Genomic DNA, 21,939 nt, shown 5'->3' with positions numbered 1-21,939 from the left:
AAAAGCAGGCCTACCCTTTGTGGCTGTATGCTTAACCTCATCTAACCATAGGCTACATCAGCCTATAACCTCAATATTCACTGAGGACTTTAAGAGAAATCAGTTTCCATAATTAAACACACATGGGCAAGACAGTTCACAAATTAGACCAAGTACACATACAGTTAAGTCTATTACAAATGAACATTCCAAGACACAGCCTTGAGTAATCCCTGCTATCTGAAGTTGAGGCAGGGAGTAAACTTTGTTTTTGTACACTCTGTTTTATGACTAATTTTTTATCTGCTACCATCTGGCACTTTCCTAAGCAATAAGTCAAGGAAAACACACAGCAGAGCAACTTCTGCAGGAGCTAGGTATTCAGTATGAAGTCAGTAGCAACAATATTGACACTCTCAGGTTAGTGCAGAAATCAAAGAAAACATCACATACCCATGAACTTGAAGTGTGTGAATTAACTGTGGACCTGCTCTGCTCTATAGGGTGTTCCTGCTACATATAGTTGCCAATAAACATAACAATACTTATCAGTAGCTACCTAACCAAACAGTAGACCCCAGATCTCCTAAGCACTGCTACTTGTTTTTCCACCTGCCCTAGCAGACTACCCTTATATATAAGGGAAGGGCTCCAAGTAGAGCTAAGAGCACACCCAGCAGCAACAGCCCTTCTGAGAGGAAAATGCAGCTACTAGTCAGACAAGTGAGGGAATGACCTCCCAGTAATACTAGAAATAAAAAGCTGTAGCTTACGATAAGACAATCCTGTTAAGATCTGGTAGGTAATAACAGCTTATCTGAGATGTCTGCTATTGCCCTAATTAAAGCTGATTTCTTCATAACCTGTGACCCACAGCCTACATCTCTCAAGGCTTTCCATTACAGGCAAGTGGCAGGGAGCTCTTGACAGGTGCCTGGAAAGTCAATAGCATCAGACTAATAACATTAAAAAACCACAGAGACGAGAGTATCAAGCAATCTGTCCTGCTATTCAGTACTCTGCTTAGCTTGTCTGCAAAAACAATCACTCCAGCTCCTCTTTAAAAAAAACCCACAAACCTGAAGTTCAATTTTTTTACATCACTAAATTTAAAAATCATCATCCCACCCCTCCCCCCATACTGTTTGCAAATAAAGTACAAGACAACTATGTAAGATATTTTGCTTATTATTCACTTTCAAGATTTATAATTGGCTTGGTTTACTGCAGACATTTAGCAAGTCCTCTGAAGGTTCACACCAATAAGCAAATGTCTCTTACAAAGAGGGACTACAAAGTGGCTGTTGACAGTACATGACATCTAGTCTGCTTAAACTTTCCGTTTTTATTTTATAGCATTTGTAACAGGTCACATTTTATTACAATCTTGTAACTCTGGAATGTTTTGATTTAAGTGAGACAGCAGGAAGGGCAAAATAGAGACATGGCTGATGCTGACCCTCACCAGCAAACCCAGGTCATGAGTACGGAACCTTGGTGTTCTTACACAGGGAAAAGACTGAGGGTGAGACGATTAAAAGTTTTTCCTTTGAGTAACATGTGAAAAATGTTACACAAGACATCATTACCTACTGGAAGCAGCAACTGAACTTAAGTATTCATGAACTTGTCAGTTTATTGACATCTCCTACAAAAGATACAGCCAATAATATGCAAGACAAGTGCAAATCAAGAGTTTTATTTTCCCCACATACATAATTAAAAAAGCAAGTGAACACACAAGACAGGAAGTCAGAGACTAGACATATTTACAAGACAGTTAAGCTATCAAATTTTTTCCATCTTCAAGATCAAGTCATCACAGATTTTTGTTAGTTCATCATTTTCTTTAGCCTGTTGAAGATAAAAACCAGAAGTGAGTCTCAGTTATGCCTAAGCTATGTTACATCCATGTAGTGAGCTAACTTGCAACAAGTAGTGTTTGCCAACACATGGAATACAAAGTCCATTCACATGCTAGTGACTCATGCAAATTTACTCTAAAGGACAGTCTACTTTGTAGAAGATCATATGGCAACCTTAAGAGCCTCAGGAAGCTAGTCAGAATCCACTATACTGTCTCTAGTTCTTCTACAGACTTTCCCATAATATGTGAAGACCAATTGATCTAGGGAAATAAGACTTTTTGGTCTCAAAGTCTTTTTGTTAGATACACTGAAATTCAAGAAAGTAACAGTTTAGATTTTAATCTTCACAAGACAGACAACTCTGTAGGATGATGCTTCAATACTTTTACTGACACGTGGCAGTAATTTCCAGTTTGTAGAATTCCTTATATGGTCAAACTGTTTTAATAAGAGTTCTTAACATAAAATGTTACTGTATTTTAACAGGAACAAAACTAGTTTGTGTTAAATGCCTTGTCTCATCTCTTGAGTTACAAGCCTACTGTTTCCCCAGCTATGCAAACCTTAGCCATAAGCCTGAAGACTACCATAAATATGGGACTTTTCCCTAACAGGAATGTGTCAGCATTATCTATTTTTGAGTCTTCAATGCTAGCAAAGATACAACCATGGTGAAGTAAAACTAATAGCATGCATTTCCAGCAATATGACTTTTAACCCTCAGAAAGCTTTTTCCTTTGAAGGGTTCTAACAAAAGGAAAGTGATGTGCCTTTACAAAACATTAAGACTATCTTGCAATATGAAACACTGCAATCAAATACTAGGATTAATGGCCGAAACATTATTGAAAGAGTTCAGTCAATACAAGAGTCTGTATTAGTGCTAATAGCTTACAAATCTTGTTTATGAACAAGCTGAACCAGACAGTTATTCAAGACTCATCCCCAGATTCTGCTCCGAGACATTTAAGTTTTAGATCACCATCTCCTTCAGTAGTTCAGGTAACCTCAACAGAGTAACCTGGATTGATCACTTCAGTGATCATGGTATCAGAGAACCTACGACCACATGACCTACAGGAACAAACCTTTTGCTCCAGAAAATCTAAACATACAGGTAACTCTTGACATAGTAGAGTTGTGCCTTCAGTTTCAATGCCTATTTCCCAAAGCCTGCCAGTACAGTACATCAAAACCAGCACAGTTAGCCTGACTATTCCTAGCACTGGTACAAGGCAGTTCTTGACCTAGTCTAAGGCAATAGCTTGAAGAGACTCACTCATGGCATTTTGACTAACCTTTTGTTCAAGGCTCCTCTCTAAAGACTGGATCCTCATTTGTTCTTTGCGGAGACTGGCTTGTAATGCTGCAGTCTCTGATTTAGCTTTGCTTCGTACCTGGGCAATTTCCTCATTTGCTCTGAAACGGAAGCAAGATGGTGTTTACATCCCCTTCAGACAGCACAGCAAACTGTTCATAGAATCAGAATAGATACTTGTACTTTGGATTATAATCAAACTAAAAATGTTTTAAGCCAAGTTTTGGCATTAATGAACTACATTTTGCAGCAACTGTGAAAAGTATATATTTCACTCCCAGTACTTAGCTTCTTGACATGCTACTTACTGATGCAGCTTTTCTTCAGCATGTGCCTTCAGTGCCCGATATCTCTGCTCCTCTTTTTTAATTCTAGCCAGGTATTCTTCAGCACATTTTTTCAGAGCTTCTTCATTCTGTCCCAAGAACAAGAAACTTAGTTTACATGCTAGTAGATGGAAGAAGAGTCTCTCCACTTCACAAAGGGGCTATTTGACCACACAGAAGTGGCAGTATTTGCTCATCAGAATAACAGGAACAACTATGAAGTCCCACCAACCTACATAAGGACTAAAACTTCAACTCTCTTAACTTTGCAAACTACTATTTATTGATCCCATTTCCCTCCCAACATACTATGTTTATTTAGTAGCAAACTTTAATAAAAGGGGAAATGTCATTGAAACTAAGGTCACTAATTGGTTTTGTGTTTTGCTGGTTTTTTTAAATCAGCTTTGTCTTAGCTTACAACTGTCCTAAGAACAGCTAGAAATTCAATTACTTCAGAGAATCGATGGAAAGATTCAGGCTTTGGACCCTGATGTAAACAAATCGAACATTAACAACAAGAAAGTTACCTTGGTAGACACAGACAGTATGACACATTTTATTAGCTATTACAGCAAGTTGGAACTGTTTGAAACAAGTGCTAAGACTCCCTACTAATTCCAGCTCTTGAATTTAGCAACTCTGTTTCCACGTGACACTTTAACTCTGTGCTAAGGAAAGGGCTTCTGAATTTAGGGTGGAGAGGTGGAAAGGACACAAGATGAAAAAAGTTTGACATGTGTTAGTAAAGCAGAAACTTAAGTCTAACACTGACATTATGCCTGTTTCTCAAACCTAGACTACCATCAACCTTATAACAGGCCAGTTCTAAGCTTGAGTAAATAGGGGACATTAAAGAATAACCAAAGGAAAAAAATCTGAAGGCACTTTTTTAAACACCAACTGAATCAATTTTTATGCGTTTCATGCAATAAGAAACCATAGCTTATGCTCCTCATTAGCTTCATTCCTCCAGTCTCCAAAGCTGCTGCAGAATGAAGGCCTAACTTTACCAAGTTGGTTCTTTTTAAGCTAAAGAACACCCAATAAAGTATTATCATTTTGACTTGTAATAGCAAATCCTCTTCAGCATCCATTCAACATGACGTAGGGGAAACAAGCTGCCCTTATGCAGCAGTTGCTACGTGAGAGTGTCTCTGATTAACAGAAAAATGATACGCATGCAGCAAGAGACAGTGCATTCTTCCATTTGAAGAAACTTTAGCTTCTAACAGAGAGATTGTTATCATACTTTAAGCCAGCCACTAAATACAATAAACCAGTAATTTTTTAAATCTTTAAATAAACAACAACTTAGCACCTGGTTTTACAGGTAGTGCCTATACTAGCTAATTAATGACTGCTCTAGAAATTAATCTTTTCCTCTCCACTATGTCTCATTTATCTTGGAAGGATAGTATTTGCATTATAGCATCTTACTTTGCGGTAACCCTCCAGCACTTCTTTCTGCTTTTCAAATCGTTTGAAGAGTTCAGAGAAAGATTTCTCCATAGAGTTCAGATCTGAAATAACTTGTTGCTTCTCTTCCACCATCCTCTGCATTTCTTTCTTTGAAAATTCCTTCTGCTTCTGAGCATCCTCTAAAGAAAGTGGAGTTAAACAGGGTTACACTCATGATAGTTTTTGCATTAGCATAAAACTAGTTCCATAGTATGGACAGATAACCCCTACACCTTCAATTCTTCCTCTTAAGCAAAAAAGCGTTTCATAATGTAGCCTCTCCTCTGAAGAGTCACCGTATCTTTGCTTTTAAGGAAGCAGTCATATTCTCTATTTGTTACATACTACCTCACACCAACCCTAACGCTGATTATAAGGTGCTTGCCCAAAGCATTGTTTCTCCTGCAATGTAGGCAATATACTATACCCGAGTTTACCATAACAGGAGCCTCAAATGTTGTGATAGAAGCAAGGAATCAAAAAGTACTTGTTTTCATTAAATATACACAATAGCTGGGAGATCTGGAGTAGACTGGGATAACAAGCCAAACTAGCATAGTGAACTTTCAGGACAAGTTTGTTAGTACACCTGAGCTATGTTTCCCATAGGCTTAAAGAAGCACAAAAAAAGCTGACATAATATTCAGTCTCCTTAAAGAACTAAATTTAAGCAAGGCACAGATTTGGCTATTCAGCTTTGAACTAGGAGAATGTACCTATACAACAGGAGTTTCATTTAATATCTGACTAGCTTTGAAGCCACAAACTTGACTGAAGCAAAGGCCAGGTCTGTCCAGCAAGAACCTCTATTGACATCTTATCATTTAAATGAGGTCAGATAATAAACAGTTAAACACAAGGTGCAGACAAGTGGATCTGCCAGTTTTAATAAACCAACAGCTCACACTCCACTGGAGAACAAGAAAAAGTTGGATGTGTTCACACCTGATTCAGGAAGTCATCATTACCTACCAAGTGATATCACATCTGTATGCATATGCATAAAAGTGTTACTCCAGCTACCTTGTCTGGAACCTTACACTCACCCTGGAAGCACTTGACATATTAATGCCATCAGAAGTGAAAGTACTAACTGAAGTTAGTAACCTTAGGCTAAGCATGCCCCACCCCTCCCAAGCCATTCAAAGTATAAATATGGAACTTACCCATCATCTGTGTTATTGTACCTTCAAACTCAGCAACTATTTTTCTAAAAAACATGAAAAACAATGTTGAACATAAGTTAGAAAAAGCAGCTGGAGTAAATAAATAGATATAAAAATCAAGACATTCATACCCCATTTCCTTGTATTCCATATGAAGCTTATCATACTTCTTTTTCAATTCCTGTGTCTCCAACTCTTTCTCTTGAACCTTTGAGGGAAAAGGTAAACCTTTATTTCTTGCACAGGAAGAGATACAAGATTTGATACTCAGAACAGTCTAAAGGGCAGCTTAGGTATACTCATGACTTGATATGGAGAAAAGTAAGTTCTAGCTGCTTAACAGATTCAAAATTAAGTGTTTCATTACAAAGTTGAGTCAAATAAGATGTAGATTGATATGTAGATTTTGCATACATGGTTTCCAATGTTACCAATAACTCTCAAATGGCAAGATCAGAGCCAACTCAGCCAACCTCCTGGCTACTCTTATATTCATCCTATATGTAGATCATTGTTCCTTGGCCAGTAATGTTCTCTCAAGAAGTAATATTCTCTCAAGTGACATATATTTCCCTTTTATTTACAAGGCAGACAAAATAAGCCACACAAATCTGCTGATCTTAACACAGGAAAGAGCAAATACCAGAAGGCTCTTCTAGCCAAGATCAAGTTGTTGTTGGGAGTCATTTGTATTCAACATTCAATCTTCCTCCTACCATGTTTCCAAATTTAAAGACACCTCAGATTATTTAAGAATAACCATACCTATTTCACATCAGCTGAATTAAAGCAGAACTCACATTAACAGTATTGAGCAGTATAAGCACTCTTTGCTAAATGCTTTGTGAAAACTCCATGAACTTAATTTTGTACTGGGGTTTCTATTAAGAACTGTAACACTGACAGTTGACTGCAGCGTGGGAGGCCTTCAATGACAACAGAGGCCCAAAATACATAGGATAACCTGGAATCTTAAACAAGAGAAAGTGAGAGCACATGATTACCGCTTATTTCCCCTCAAAGTTGCATGATACACTGTAGTACGCTGATTTTCACTATTTGTTTTAGAATAAACTCATTTTAAATTTATTGTAATATCTCAGATGACAAGAAGTGGGTACAAGTGAAAAAATAATGTATCAAAATATAAAGAGAAAGAATTAACAATAGTTAGGCTAAAAACAAATGTTACAAAAGCAAAAGCGTGTGAAGATGGAAACTGGTTAGAAACTTTCATTTGCAAACTCAACAGAAATGGTTCAGTAGACCCAAAAGAGCATGCTTTCACAAAGTGCTGTATTTGCCCTGAAGGAAAACAGGTTTTTTTCCTCTCCTCCCACTCTTGAGTTTTTTTCCAAAAAAAGTACCAAACCAATTACCAAAAAAGTAATATTAAAATTTAGTCTGTCTTCCTTTCAAATTAATATAGTAATTCCAAGCATTTTTATTTAAGTGATACACAGCTGGAGTCATCCAGTCACACCTGTCTTGCTACAACTATGTTTGCATGTTTAAAATAGTTCTTTGAAACAAGAGGTTAGAGCACCAATTTTAAGATATTAAAGCTTTACCCCCTGTTATTATACAAATTCTTCATTTTAGATCAATGCACTAGGAGCCATGCCCTGTCAAAGCTGCACCTGTTTTCCTGTGCTAGACAATATGCTGGGTAAAAGTATCCTCCTAAATGACAGAAAGCAAAAGTTGCTCCTAGAAAAGCTAGTATCTTTGTAGTCTAAAGGGAAAGAATAACTTAAGCAGCAAATAGTCACAGGTCATCTTCGTTTGGTGTCCTTAGTGTCACTGCCTGCAGTATAGCTAGTCAGGAATTTTCAAATGCTCCATTTTGTTCTGAAGTTAATTTTGAAGTGATATGACTAGCTTTAAGGACACTTATGCTTAAGTACTCATCTCACGTTATTTAGTATTTGTAAGGTTACATAACCCAAAAGCCATAACGAATCAAGTACTCAGATTTTTGAAGTGAACTGATACATTTCTTGCATCAGTAAGATGAGGGTTCAAAAGCAATTTCTGTAGTGATATAGTTACAGAATATGCTTGAAAACCCACTGACTACTACTTCCCTCCTCCACTAATGTTATTCTCCAGACTGAGCTCCAGATCTCACTTTTATTAGCTGAAAAATTATTTTTATACTGTTGTGCCTCCCCATCCCACAAAATTGATCACTGCACTGAACTGGCATTACAGTTTTATCTTGTTTTAAAGAAATAATTATATCAGAAGAAGCCTCTCCTTCCCATTGGCAAGAACAGGTATTTCCTGCCTAGTTCAATAAAGAGTATTCAGATCACTGATATTAAGCCTAACCATTCCATCTGATAACAGATGCTTTTTAATACCGACCAGTTCTAAGGCAGAACCTGACTAATAGTGAAGTTTACCATATTTCCTTAGATATTAGTTCTGTAGAGTTCTATACCTGCTGCTCCTATCAAGTGCACAGCAAGCTTTTCAGAACGAGATGCTTATGTCAAGTACAATGGAAAGAATTATCAAGTATAGAGATTCATACCAGATGATCTAAACAAAAAGGGCTTTCAAGGCTATGCAAAGTTCTGCTTTGGAAGGGTCACCATACCTCTCTCTTAACCAGTTCAACAGCCGCATCCATGTCTTTTTGGCTATATTTTAGCACATCTATAATAGCATCGACTGCAGTGCTTGTGGAAGTAGCAAAAGGGAGTGGAGCCACATCACTAGTCAGGGCGTCTGGAATTAGGGGACCTGTGTCCTGTGAGGAGAAAAAAGTAGAGTTTCAACAGATTCTTATTTTCATGCCATTGATTACCTGTATGCAGATTATTCAATGCTAAGTCAACATATTTTACTTAAACACCCAAAATACCTCCATAACTTTGTTACCATAACTTTCCTAGTAGATATCTTTTAGAACTATGTAGTTATCTTTAAGGTGTAACAGAAACTGCTATCCACCAATTATAGCTATCAGAAACAAAGCAGATGACACCACGCTGTTCCCCACCAGTAAAAAAGGCACCATCTCAGGATGATCTGCTGTGTGCAGATCTGTTCATAAAAGGCTATTAAAACTATAAGCCTTAGAGTATCAAGTTTAATCAAAGAAGTGCTTTTCATCCCAGCAGTGCAATTAAAATACAAGCTTGTCTTATTTTTGTGGCTTCAGCTCCTTGAAAGAGTGCTTGATTAAAGCATTCTTAAAAACAACTCAAATTTTTCTCCTAGACCATGTGCACTGCCACCAGTTTCCACAAAAAAGATTTTTAATGCTTAAGAAAATTAAGTCCATCCAGAAGTTTAACTTTGATATAAGTAAGTATCCAACCTGGTTTTTAAGCTAACAGTTTACATAAGTATTAAGTACTCCACAATCCTTAGAATATCTGCATAAGCCTTAAGTCCAGAACCTAGCCCATCCCTTTCCCAAAATATCAACATGAAATCTGATATCATTCCGGACACCCTTACAGAAGTTGTAAATGTTCCCAGAAGATCTAGTCCTTTTGGTTTTTCTTCATTTTGAAGACTTGCTGCAGGCTTTTCAGCTTCTTCAAGCAATTTACTCAAGTCAGCAACAGGACTAAAAATGAACAAACATACACCATTATATTCAAGTGCTGCCTTTCTTTGTAAGGCTATGTACTACAGCCTAAGTCAATACCTACCCACACTGAAGTGGAGCTGTCATGATATTCATATTTGTTTCAACAGTACCAGAAACTGGTTTTCTCGGACTGTCTCTCAATAGAGGGTCAAACTTCAAATACAGCGACTGTTTCCTTAAGGCAGACTCTTTGAACTGAGGGGAAAGAGGCATAAACTGGCAGATATGCTGCTTTCATAGCATAACACACACACACACAAATAATCCTCTGGAGAGAGGGTGAGCCTATTCTTCAGTGGCCAGAGCATTGTTCTCAGGAGAAAAATTACGTAAGAGAATTCAGTGCCCACATGCTTAATTCCTTATGTAATATCAAGTGAACTCAATCTGCTCGCAGAACCAAAAGGGCAAACATTTATGAACTATTAAAAACCAGCAGAAGACACTGAAAGGGAAAGATAGTGTTGTAAGCTGAATGAGCAGTGTATGTCATTCTGTCTTTGCTCCTACAATAAGGACAAATGCAGCGTGATCAAAAAACAGTTTCAATTCAGTGTACTCACTGTATGTTCAGAGCCATTCCTACTCTGGACCAAAGTAGGAGAAGGAATAACTAAGCTGGACTGAAATATGACATGCCCAATTTAGAGGCAGATTTCCTGAAACTGCCCACAAAACAAAAGAGCTTAGGAAAAAAAACCAAACTTTTCAAAACAATGATCCTGCACTTTCAAAGCATTATGTTCTTCAAGTTTTGGCAACCAGAGAGGTGAAACATCATCCGTCTCAGTTTCACCACTATTAAAGAAAAATAGCACCTTTGAAAACTGAAAGCAAAAAGACCTCTGATCCATAGCAGAATTGCTTATAACTACATTTCTTTCCACCAACACCCCCTTCCCAGCCTTGTTGACACATTCCTTTGTAATAGAACCTATATTTCTGTGGACAAGTTCAAAATGAAGTTATTTCACAAAAACATTTAAGGCTAGACCATTTCATTTTCCTTTCTTCTCCCCTCTGCCAGGGAGGCAAACAAAACATTTCCATGTCACACTTACTGATGAAGTTCCAAACTGTTCCAGGTAGTCTATTTCTATGCCCATTCCTAGAACTGGAAAAGAAGGAAATGATACCATGAAGATGCAATATTGTCTTACAGTGAAGCACCCATAGACAGAAACAAATAGGTATGTCTATAAAGCAAATAAATCCCTGCTCCCATCTCATGAGCTCTAGTTTTTCATTTGCTAAAAATATTGTATTTCTATCTGGACCTGAAAAAATAAAATTAAAAAAAACAACAGGCAAAGATTGCTAAGCTAAGCAAACTTACAGCTTCCATTTTTCCCCAAATACCTGTAAGAATATGTAGAATTTAACACACAGTTGAAGAACTTCTGTTATTCTACAGTTAAAGTGGCAAGCACACTCAGATATTCTACTCTTTTATACAGTGCCTCATAAAAGAGTAAGACTGGCAATCTCACTGTTAAAATTAGCACACAGCTCAGATTTGAACAATGAAGTTATAGTCATTTCTCAATACACTGATTCCACTCAAATATTAAGATAAGTGACAGACTGCACTGCAGTCAAATAATTTACTCATCCTTCCACACAATGCTCCTACAAGCAATAACCCTTCCAGGTGGTTAAGTCACAGCTATGTAGTAAGCTTTCAAAACAGGCATGCAAGTGCAGAAAGACCATCCACATTGCAATATGAAATCAGTATTCAAGTAGTGCTAAGGCCTGCAGTAATCTACAAGACTCACAAATACAGGCAGTTGCATAGATCTAGTGCTCTCAATTTAGAAAGTCCTTAATATCAGAAGTGATTTTAAGGGAGCATTTTTTTCAGCACAGAAAGCTGCCACTGAAATTCTAAAAAGATTGTTTCTGTACCAGCCTAAATTTCATCCTTCCAGGCAGCAGAATGCTAACAGTCAGCTTTTTGAATTTAGCTTAATCCAGAGAAAGTTAAAAATACTCTTAGGTGCATTTCCCACCCCTGCTAGTCATTGTAGGTTTTACAGTCCTTTCAGAAGAGGAAAATGAGAGACAAAAACTAGAATCAATGCCAAAACTGAATTAGAGAAATACACACAGAGATTACTGTAACAATATCTTTTCAGTCTGTTCTAAAGAAATGCCCTTACCTTCTGATGACGGTCTGAAGAGCTCTTCAGGTTCAGTGTTAGCTGTCTGCTCATCTGCTGTTATTTCAGTTCTGTGGGAACTAGGTTTAATTTCTTCTGCAGACATTGACTTTTTTGCACTGTCAGCAGAAACCAAATTATCTTGAGAGGGGACATTAGCTGGAGACATTTTAGATGGGCTCATTTGCTTCTCCTGATGAGAAAAAACACAATCCTTTTTACTGTTAAAATAATGATTTAAATGCAATGAAAATCACAATAATGATCAAATTGTTTTGTCATAAACTAGCTGGGCAGCCAGCATAATAAATCAAGAGTTCACAGGCATAGAAACTAAACCACCAGCACTGAGTACAACTCATATTATACAGGAGTCACCTTTTTTAGAGTCCACACCCTTACGTTTGTCCTTATATGTGACTGCTGATCAAAAAAGATACTAAATACCAAGGTACCAATTTGGCTGTCTCTGATATTACCTTCAAAAGACAAGTCTGCACAGTTGATATTCATTCTAGAGCTGCTGAAGTTGCATAAAAACACTAATTCTTAGACAATGTATCAAACATGGGTTTGTCAAAGAACTGTTTCATGGAACAACTTGGTAAGAACTGGCTATCTTTCCTATACCTTACCAGGGCTATCTCTTCTGGAAGTTCAGCTTCTGCTTGAATTCCTGGCTTGTCTTCTTGAGTTCTTGGCTTGTCTTCTACCACAGTCTGTTTGCTGATTTCCCTAAAGAAAAAATAAAAAATCAAAATCCAAGTCACACAGACAGTTCCGAATTCTATATTACCAGATATAACGAAGCACTGAACAAAGTAAGCTGCTTTGAGAGTTTCTACTGCCACAGTACAGGAAGCTTTACAGAGGGTGGGGATGTAAATTAACTGTCTTGCCTGGTGACAACATAAATGACAGAAAGCTCTCCCTCTGTCAGAAGCAGTGTTATCTGGGAAGCAGAAAGTCACAGCAGTATCACTTATTCCTATTAACTTCACACTGTTCTCTTATTTCCATTTGTTATGCTCATTATTATTTTTTTAATTAAAGATAGGGTTTTTGTTTAACTAAGAACAGAATTACAAGCGGCCTGCTACTCTTTGCAAAGTAATGCAGTGATTATTGGTGTAAAGCACAGAACTTCATTAGAGAAGTCCAATACTTGAGTTACTGCTGACAGCACAAACTTAGCTTTTCACCTTAGTAAAGAGTAGCTGATCATGTGACACAGGAATCAAGAGAGCAAACGTTTCTGTCAAATTAACATCTTGTGCCAGTCTAGTTCTGGTAAGCACCTGGCTATATATAGTAATGCTGACATTTTAGTAGTTAGACTTTCTAGGAAAGGCAACACAACATCTCCCATTCTCAAATAAAAAGCTTTATGTGGTGCCAAAAAATGCAACTTTAGTGACAGCCCTTTTTCTTGGAGATAGCATTCAGATACCAAGAACATGCAAGGAAGAAACAGCACCTCAGAGTTCAGCCAGGACACTAAGCGGAGAATAGAATTGCCTAGTCCCTTCACATGCTGCATGATGTGCAACACCACTGCCTACTTAGCTGTTTTTTTGAAAGACAGCAGCAGTCACCTGATTCTCCACATCTTACTCTAATCTTGGAGCAGTGAGGAAAGAGCCACTTGACCAAGGTACTAATGCTCTTTCCCCCCAGTTCCTCCAGATTCAAGAACACCTTTTGCCCAGAGCTAGCCATCTCAGGATAGTTTGCTGTTGCAACGTATTATGTTAAAGGTTACAATGTGCAACAGACTCAGCCAACCTTGGGGGGGAGAAAGTCAAGGAGGTAGGAATCAACTAGTTAGATATAACATCTAACTGTCTTTTCCTCACATGAGTTCAAGGTTCTTCTACATTCAGCTACAGATTTACTTACAGACTTTTGGGTTCTCTTTTCTCAAGAGTTTCACAGATACTTGGTCTGTTATCCTGCTCCACTGGAAGAGGCTCCCTTCTTGATGCCATACCATCCTGCTCCTCTTGCAGGTGAACTTTCTGAGGGCTAGGTTTAGAACACTTGGGTGAGCTGGAAATTTTAGAGCCTCCTCCAAATGGATTAAAGTTTGGATCATCAAGTTTGTCCCAGTCAAACTTGTAAGATGCTTTGGGAACAGGGATTTCATCTTCCACATTACTTTTATTTTGCACTTCAGTATTCTCTGTTTTCGGTTTGGTCATAGGAGTTTTTTTGGAAGGTGGCTTAATTCCAGGTCTTTTACCTAGTTTCTTAGGAGGTGGCTTTCTAGCAGTGGTATTATCAAAGTCAAATTCCAGTTTTACTGGTCCAGCCTTTGTGACAGGCTTTTCCACAGTTTCCCCTTTGGAGATAGCCAGTTCTTCTGCAAGCTTTAACTCTTCTGCAGAGGCTTTTTCTGCTAATGAAACATTCTGAAGCTTTGATTCCCCAGTTTTAGAAGAATTAGTTACGTCAGAAATACTGGGACCTAAGTTACCAGATAACAGTACAGAAGATGTAGGTGCTTCTGCTAATCCCACTGAATTATCAATTTGGCTCACATCTGTGGAAGCAGACTTCACATCCTGCACAGAGTCACTGATTGCTTGCTCAGGGGACGGCTTGGATTTGTTAGACTCCAGCTCTCTCAATACAGATTCTTTTCCAGAGAAAGGAGTCTTCTCTTCACTTGAGTGCTCTGTACTTGCTGTGGTTGAAGCAAAAGAAGCTGTGTCATCCGGAAGAGAATCATTACTTTTTTCAGAAGTTCTCTCAAGGCTGCTAGATGCTCTTACAGGAGACTTCTGCAGATTTCCAGGAGAATGCTGCAACTGCACTGAACTTTGAAAGGGATTGATGTCATCTAAGTTATCAAAATCAAGATTGTAGGAACCTCGACTCTTCACTGGCATCTCATCATCTGGGTAAGGAGCCGCACTGACCTTCTCTGGCATTTGTGTATTTATCACTGTATTATTTGCTTCAGCTTCAGTCTTTTGTTGACATGTGCTGTATTTAAAAAAAAGTCAGATCACACATGCTATAGCTATTGTTTAGACATCACGTGAAATCATCTTTAGAAAGATATTTGCACAAGTAGCTTTTATGCTCAGAGTAATCTGATTTTTTCTGACATAAGGCAGCTGACAGCAAGAGAATATCATAACAGCAAGAATTCAGTTGCCACCTAAACAGTCAGAAGTTACGAGCTCTGGTGCACATGAACTATAGGGAGATCAATCCTTGAAACTAGTCAGTATTCTTAAGCTATCTATTCTGCACAGCTACATTACCTTATGCTAGTCATCACTGGAGACTCACTACAGCATATGGACATTTCCATTTCACTAGACAGTGAAATACACATTGCTTAGGAGGAGATATTAACAGTAAGCAGCTCAAACACAGGCACAACTAGTAGTATATCTTCATGTACATTCATCTATGAGTCATGACAGACTCAGAAGTCTAGGACCAAACTGAGTAATGATTCAGGTTCTCCTGTTCTAGTCATTACTTTGTCTGGTCATTCTGGCAGATATTTTTCCCCTGGAAGTATGCACCAGCATTTCATCTATAAGGGCCTACGTATCAAAACAGAACCTGGACTTCAGGCACTCTAAACTCTGTACAACAGCAGATCTGAAGAGCAAAGCAGTACACAAGAAAAGACTTCTCCAGTAAGAGAAAGATAAGATTATCTAGCAGAAGAAACAGGTTAAAGAAAGAGTTTGTGTACTCACTACTGCTGGGTATTCTACAAGTTACTGCTCTCCACTTTATTTCCCCAAACTCTACTCAACTTTTGAGGCTTAGCCTCAGACTACAGAGAGTTAAGCCATTACTTCCTGAAACAGGATTTCCTCCCATTGTTTTGTCCCTTCGTAAAGTTATTATTTCTATGTGCCGTCCATATCTGCTGTAGAACAGAACATGATTAAAAGCCACTCACTAAAAACACTTTGATAAACCTGAAAGCAAAGGCAGGAGATAGGAGTTCAGGAAGTCCTTCTCACCCGGTTTGAGCGCCTCTTCCCTGCAATAGTTCAGCCCCAGGCTCGTTCAACTACTCAGGCCCCTCCCATCCTCCTTCAGTGTTTAACCTAATAAATGCCAGTCAAGAGCGAGACACCTGCTTGAAACTTGAATCACTTGAGACTAGTCAAAAGTGACAGCCTTCAGCAACAGCCAGTCCTTCAGTTTAGTTGCTACAAACATATCCTTACATTTTAAAAGTAGAAAGGACATGTACAGTAAAAGCAATGTCTTAGCACATAATTATGCCCTAACTAAAACCAATTCGGTGCTAGCTCTTTTAACTCACTTGAACCTTATACATACTAAATCTTCATTTATTGGTGTGAGCAATAATTGCATTTATGCCCCAAACTTAAATCATTTAATTGTGGTGCCTAGCTCAGAAGTACTTTTCTAAACTGGAGTATACACGAAAGTTAACAGTTGAAGCAAATCTATACATGTAAAGAACATTTAGGTGTTCCTATCTTTCTCCCTTCTCCCCTTCCCAAAAAATAAGAATGGGGTCAAATGAAAGTATTGGGTAGTTAAAAAAGCAAAAGAATGTATTTCCTCGCATAAAACAAAGATAAGATCTGAGATTTCTTGCCACTGGGAATTACAGATGTTAGATGTTTATACAAGTTTAAAAAGGGGCTAAAAAAAGTCAGTAACAAAGATATGCATTGAGGCCTGTTAAAAAATATTGTCATAACATTGTATTATTATATCATTATAAGAATATTTCTAGTAAGGAGAGTTGCAAAACCCCAAATTGGATCACTGCTGACTTTATGCTCTTCTCTAGACAGCTACCATAAGCCACTTTGAGACCCAGGCTGCTGGACTATAAAGGCACACTAACTTGTTCATACTGGGGATTGATGTTATATTCACTTTGTGTTGCTAGATTTTCTTTAATCTTAATAGTCGTTAACTCGAGGTGTCAATTCAAGCTAACCCTTCAGAAGACATCTTAAAAAAAATATAAAGAGATAAAACTGTACTTAACATACAAGAGAAGAAATTTTAAGGCTTAGCTTTAAGGGTTAGCTTCAGAATAGTTGTAGTCTCACAAGAAAACCTTACTGTAGGAAACAGTTTTGTATTCTCTGCCTAATGTGTCTCTTTTCTCTTAAAGTATTTATCCATATCATAAGTCATCTCTATGAAATCGGTTACTGAGGAGTTAGTAGAACTCTAGAAATAGAGTTCAGTATTCAATATTACAACCAAGATAATTGTCATTACTTTTAAGAAAATGTTATCTTTGAAAAAGAGTTCGTGCAAAGTCAGCATTAATTTTGGTCCTTTTGCGCAGTGTACATCTTGTTATAAAACAGAAAATCACATTGTAACTATACAGGCTTGTAATGGGGAAAATTAAGTTAAATGTGTCCCACATTGCTAATACTACTAGCAGTGAACACATTACTTACTCAGCATTGACAGGTGCAGATAAAAGATCATCCGCCAAGGCTTCACTGCAATCGTCAAGTGTGAAAGTAGTCTCAAGTTTGTCCGTCATAGTAGGACTTAAGATTTTTCGAGTCTGAGGATCTCTTAGAGGAGTTTGAAAGGTTACCTTTAAGAAAGGGGTGGGGGGGAGGAAAAAGAAAGAACATGAACACCAGTCTATTTTCAAGCTCCAAATAGCATATGCATTCAGTAGCAGAGATCATAAAAGGCAAAAGAATATAATCGACACAAAAGCAAAAGTTTACCTTCATAGCTTTTGCCACACTTTTTGGTGGCAAGTTTTCTTTCTGGGACAGACGTAGAATGGAAGGTCTCCCTGTAGGTTCCGGTGGTGCAAAGAAAAAGCCACAGTCTTCCGCTGTTAGGTCATCATTGATGTTTCCTCCGTTTTCTCCATTTTCTGCATTTAAAATCTGCAGACTCATTCTAGAACATCAACACATACAACATCACAGCATGAATGAGAGGGTGTGGTCAGCCAGATGCACTTTCAGATAATCGAAGAAGTTGGAAGCCTGGCACTGGCTAGCAAAGATTAACAGCTTCAAAAGAAGTTTTAAAAGTCTTGAAAATCTTCATATGAAAAGTCAGATGTCAGAAGACTCTGAAAGCATCTAAATGCAGCACTGCACAGACCCTCTGCTTTTGTTAGGGGTCTAGGAAGTTAATAGTTGATATTACGCTCTTCTCAGTTAACATTATAACCTTACTAATTAAGCCGCCCATCCTTTAAAGGGAGCTCTGTCATTTGCAAGTTTCTTCATTCCCAACCCCTTAAAGCCAGTGGTGACATACAGTCATGTCTCTTGTAATAGGGCATCTAGCTAAGCAAAATTACAGCTTTTGCAAAGGACTGATGACAATCATTTCTCTATTTTATTCACGTGGTCTCATTACTACATTGTACATCAGCAAACAGCAAAAACAAATTTGGTTAGTTAGGATGTGTTTAGGATCAGAGTCCTGAATAAAATTATTTGGCTTTTTCCTGCACTGTCTGAGCACGTGCTGCTTTTGTAAGACACATAGTACTTAAGAGTCCTTTGCAGCATAGACATTGTTGGTATGCAAATCTGAAAAAACCTGTAATTAAAAAGGTAGTTCTTAAATATTGTTCTGACATTGGACATGCACAAGCTTTAGTAGATTATATAGGCTAATCTAATCTTACTAGCATTTCAAGTGTGAAGGACTTGAAACTAAAGCTTGCATCACATCTAAGATTAAGGATGAAAATAAGTTAGAAATGGAGCAAGAACACATTTCAAGTATCCCAGGCAAGCCAGAACATTATAGGTACTTGAACTCCGTCTATCTTTTATTCCCATTGGAGCCTCTGCTGTTCTTAAAGGTTTAACATTAATACTCAGTGATTCTACTGCTATTTCTTTAAAACAGAAACAGATATAAACCAAAAAAGGACCAGAGCACAGAAGGCACATGAAGCAAGATCTAGGCGTAATCAGTGTCCATGAAGGATAACCCCTGAGAAACACAGTTAGTTATCTGTCAAACTGCTAACAAAACAATTTCTTTCATAAGAACTGCTGTGTTATCTTGTACCACCTATGCAAGATAATCAGTATCATGAAGTGGAGGAGATGTTGGCTTTCTGCAATGGATAACCATTCCAAATGATCTCAAATTCTTGATTTGACCAAACAGCTAATCCTTAGCTTATTTTCCCCATCCTCCATCATGCAGTCAAGACTAATCCAGAAAATCAGCTGAGGAAGACTCCAAATGATTGTCTTCATTGTCATAAAGAGATAACAAGAACACTCCCACTGAAAATTTGAAGTCATATTTTCAATCTCATTGCCCTTATGTATTCAAATTTCTGTATTTAAGTCTCTGCACACATTTCATACTCTCCACTGAACTCAGCTGCTTTGTCTGCAAGCCCGACAACAACAATTTTAATCAGCAATGGAATGCAAACAGTGGCTACAGAAGCCATGGCAAGCAAAGCACGTCTGTATTAGCTATTTCTTCATTCCTTCTTTATTCATACTTTAGGCCAAGTTATTTTATACATAAAGTATTTTTACATCAGCAACTTGTAGAACTTGAAGTGAACATCATTGCTTTCCTTCATTCCAAACTAAAACTGAGACAACAGATCAAGTGGATCTTTACAGACTGTAGTCATTTACTGTAATTACTTTAGAAACAAAGCCTAGGACATGAAAAAGTTGGCAACACCTTCTAAAACAAGCTCCATAAGCAGGGGAGGTTTGTTTGGAGTCTTCCTCAGGTTTGACATGGAGCTACTTGTGCACCATTGCTAAACCAGATTCAGCTCATCAAAATACCCAATAAATTGACACCATATACATACACCACATTTGCCCAGCATTTTAGATATTAAATCTAAAAATCAAAGTCATTTCTAGGATTAAATAATTAAAAGTAATTCAGCATTTATTTAAAATATTTGCAACCAAGATTTGGTCTCAACTCTATTTCACAAGTTCATTAGCTAGTAGCTGTGATAAAGTGAAAGGGGAAGGGAGGCTTTATATTAAACACTTCTTTTTGTTTAAAGTGGTCAGTGTCCAGTGCATGCAAGCAAGTATTGCAGAAGGCAGCAAGTTTTCCCACTACAGCCAATCAAATTTCACAAAAATGAAACTGCTCCACATTTTATAAGAATCTTTACCCAGGCACAAGCAGCAGTCTGTCATTCTGTATTTGAGAACGAACTAAATTCAGTGACCTCAGATAATTAAACCTCAGGCACCTATCATTTGTAAATTGAGGGCTTCACAGCAACTACTTGTTATTTAGTGATCACTGGGGCACAACATCCAAAACACCAATGTGATCTCAAATGCCTAAAAAAGCCCCTGCACATGCAGGGCAAAGATGGAATTTTTCTACTTAATTATCCTTCTGAAATCCTCCAGCAGCTAAGGTGCAGAGCGCTTGCTCACAGAGTAACTTAGTATGTGCTGTGAATATTTCCATACAAACTGACACAGAGCTGACTGCTATGTATTTTTTTTTAGTGCAAACATCTCAATTCAGAACAAATAAACACTCTTCTGGTTAACCGACTCCTTCATAATCACGACCTTCCCCTGAGTACAGCAGTCACCCGACTCTCAACAGACCATTTGAGGAAGGGGAATTCGCAGCAGGTTTAGCCAAAAAACCAAGCTCGGGAGGCAGCGGATGCAGAGCCCCAGCCCAGCCGGCCGCGTTAACCCCCGGAGCAGGCACTCGGGGCCCGCAGCTGGCTGCAGGGGAACAAAAGATGGCCTTGGCCTTCAGCGGCTGAGTCAGAGGCAGCCGCCCGGGGCGGGAGCCGGCGATGAAGGGGCTCCTCCGCCCCGGGCTGGGGAGAGAAGGAGCAGCAAGGCCCGGGAAGCACCGTCCCTGCCCGTCATTGCACCTAGCCATGCTTTAAGTAAAAAAAAAAAACCAAACAAAAAAACCCAACCCTCCCCTCCCCCAGCGCCCAATTCACCAGGGTGCCCCCAACGCTCCCGAGTCACCCTAGGCCACAAGAGCCCCACATCACCCACCTCGAAACGCAGCGGGGTGCCCTCAACAACGCCCGGCCCCCCAGGCCGCCAGAGCCTCCCTCAGCCCCATAGAACCCCCAGGCTCACAGAAGTGCCCACTTATACGCCCCCCCGCATACTCAGAGGCGACCCCGAGTCCCCATCAGCCCCATATCACCCTCAAAACGCATAGAGATGCTCCCAAGATCCTCCTGAGCCCCACCTCACCCCCGAATTCATAGGGAAGCCCCTGAGCTCCACCCCCAAGCTCCCAGCTCCGCTTCATCCCCAAACTCTCAGAAGTTCCCCAAGTCTCCTAGTACCGAGCGCACAAAAGCGCCCCTGAGACCCCTCGACAGGAGCTCCCCCCAGCCCCGCACGACCCCCAAGCTCACAGAGGGGTCCCCGAGCCTGTCATCCCCCCCACCACCACCACCACCAGCCCCACACCACCCCCAAGCTCAGAGAAGGGGTCCCCGAGCCCCTCCGCAGCGGGGCAACGCGTAGCTCCGTAGAGAATCGGAGCCGCTCCCTCCCCAGCACCCCTACCTGCCGGCGGGGACGGGTGCAAGCCCGCAGGGCGCTCGGCTGAGGCGATGCTCGGGACCCGGCAGGCGCAAGCTCCCCGCCGCCGCAACCACCAGCGGGCAGCGCCCCCTCCGCCACAGGATTTCAAATTTCAACGGCAGCCCCGGCCCGCGAATGAGGAAGCGGCATTCGGAACGCGTCCGCCAATCAGAAAAGCGCCCTGCAGGGGGCCGGGGACCGCCTCAACCCTTGGCCCATGAGCCCCCGCGAGAGGGCGCTCCCGCGCGAGGCATATTGGGAAGTGTAGTGCGCAGGGGTTCGTCATGGCGCCGCGCTGACGTGAACAGCGATAGAACGGCTCCGCTCGGCAGCAAAGGCCCGCTTCAGACCCGCGCTCGGGGAAGCGCATACGGGCTCTGGAGGAAAACCTGCGTGTTTGGTGTTCTTCGGGAAGAACCGTGTGAAGTGTCTGTGGTGTCACTGCTAGTCCAGGATCGGGCCCCGCAGGGCTTAATTGTCTGTGGCGGCAGGGACTTG

The 21,939-nt window shown here is 39.7% G+C and overlaps 1 protein-coding gene across 2 annotated transcripts; it reads right to left on the bottom strand.

Annotated features, from left to right (window-relative positions):
- Positions 1-1,662: 1,662 nt before the first annotated feature.
- TACC3 (transforming acidic coiled-coil containing protein 3) lies at positions 1,663-21,576 on the bottom strand. 2 transcript variants are annotated; one of them, XM_072862388.1, is made up of 16 exons: positions 21,424-21,576; positions 17,611-17,791; positions 17,326-17,471; positions 13,790-14,878; positions 12,526-12,625; positions 11,891-12,083; positions 10,790-10,842; positions 9,790-9,923; positions 9,593-9,704; positions 8,724-8,876; positions 6,250-6,326; positions 6,119-6,162; positions 4,932-5,092; positions 3,474-3,580; positions 3,146-3,266; positions 1,663-1,833 (listed from the first exon to the last, which is right to left on the bottom strand). In XM_072862388.1, exons 2-16 carry the CDS (start codon positions 17,788-17,790, stop codon positions 1,768-1,770), a joined length of 2,736 nt encoding a protein of 911 aa, XP_072718489.1. In that variant the 5' UTR covers position 17,791; positions 21,424-21,576; the 3' UTR covers positions 1,663-1,767. The 2 variants fall into 2 exon arrangements, with proteins under 2 accessions (XP_072718489.1, XP_072718490.1); XM_072862389.1 differs by lacking the exons at positions 17,326-17,471; positions 17,611-17,791; positions 21,424-21,576 and adding an exon at positions 15,886-15,970.
- Between the last annotated feature and the right edge of the window lie 363 nt (positions 21,577-21,939).

Source organism: Ciconia boyciana, chromosome 5 (genome assembly GCF_034638445.1).
Source record: "Ciconia boyciana chromosome 5, ASM3463844v1, whole genome shotgun sequence".
Lineage (NCBI taxonomy): Eukaryota > Metazoa > Chordata > Aves > Ciconiiformes > Ciconiidae > Ciconia > Ciconia boyciana.
The sequence above is the reverse complement of the archived record's forward strand: the minus strand, read 5'-3'. Positions and strand labels throughout refer to the sequence as shown.

What these genes read in the sequence shown, in the direction of transcription:
- TACC3 (XM_072862388.1), bottom strand. Translation starts at nt 17,790, where the DNA reads ATGAGTCTGCAGATTTTAAATGCAGAAAATGGAGAAAACGGAGGAAAC. An exon ending in ATGGAATACAAGGAAATGGG is followed by an intron (nt 6,163 to 6,249) that starts GTATGAATGTCT and finishes CATGTTTTTTAG; the next exon opens with AAAAATAGTTGCTGAGTTTG. An exon ending in GCTGAAGAAAAGCTGCATCA is followed by an intron (nt 3,267 to 3,473) that starts GTAAGTAGCATG and finishes CTTCCGTTTCAG; the next exon opens with AGCAAATGAGGAAATTGCCC.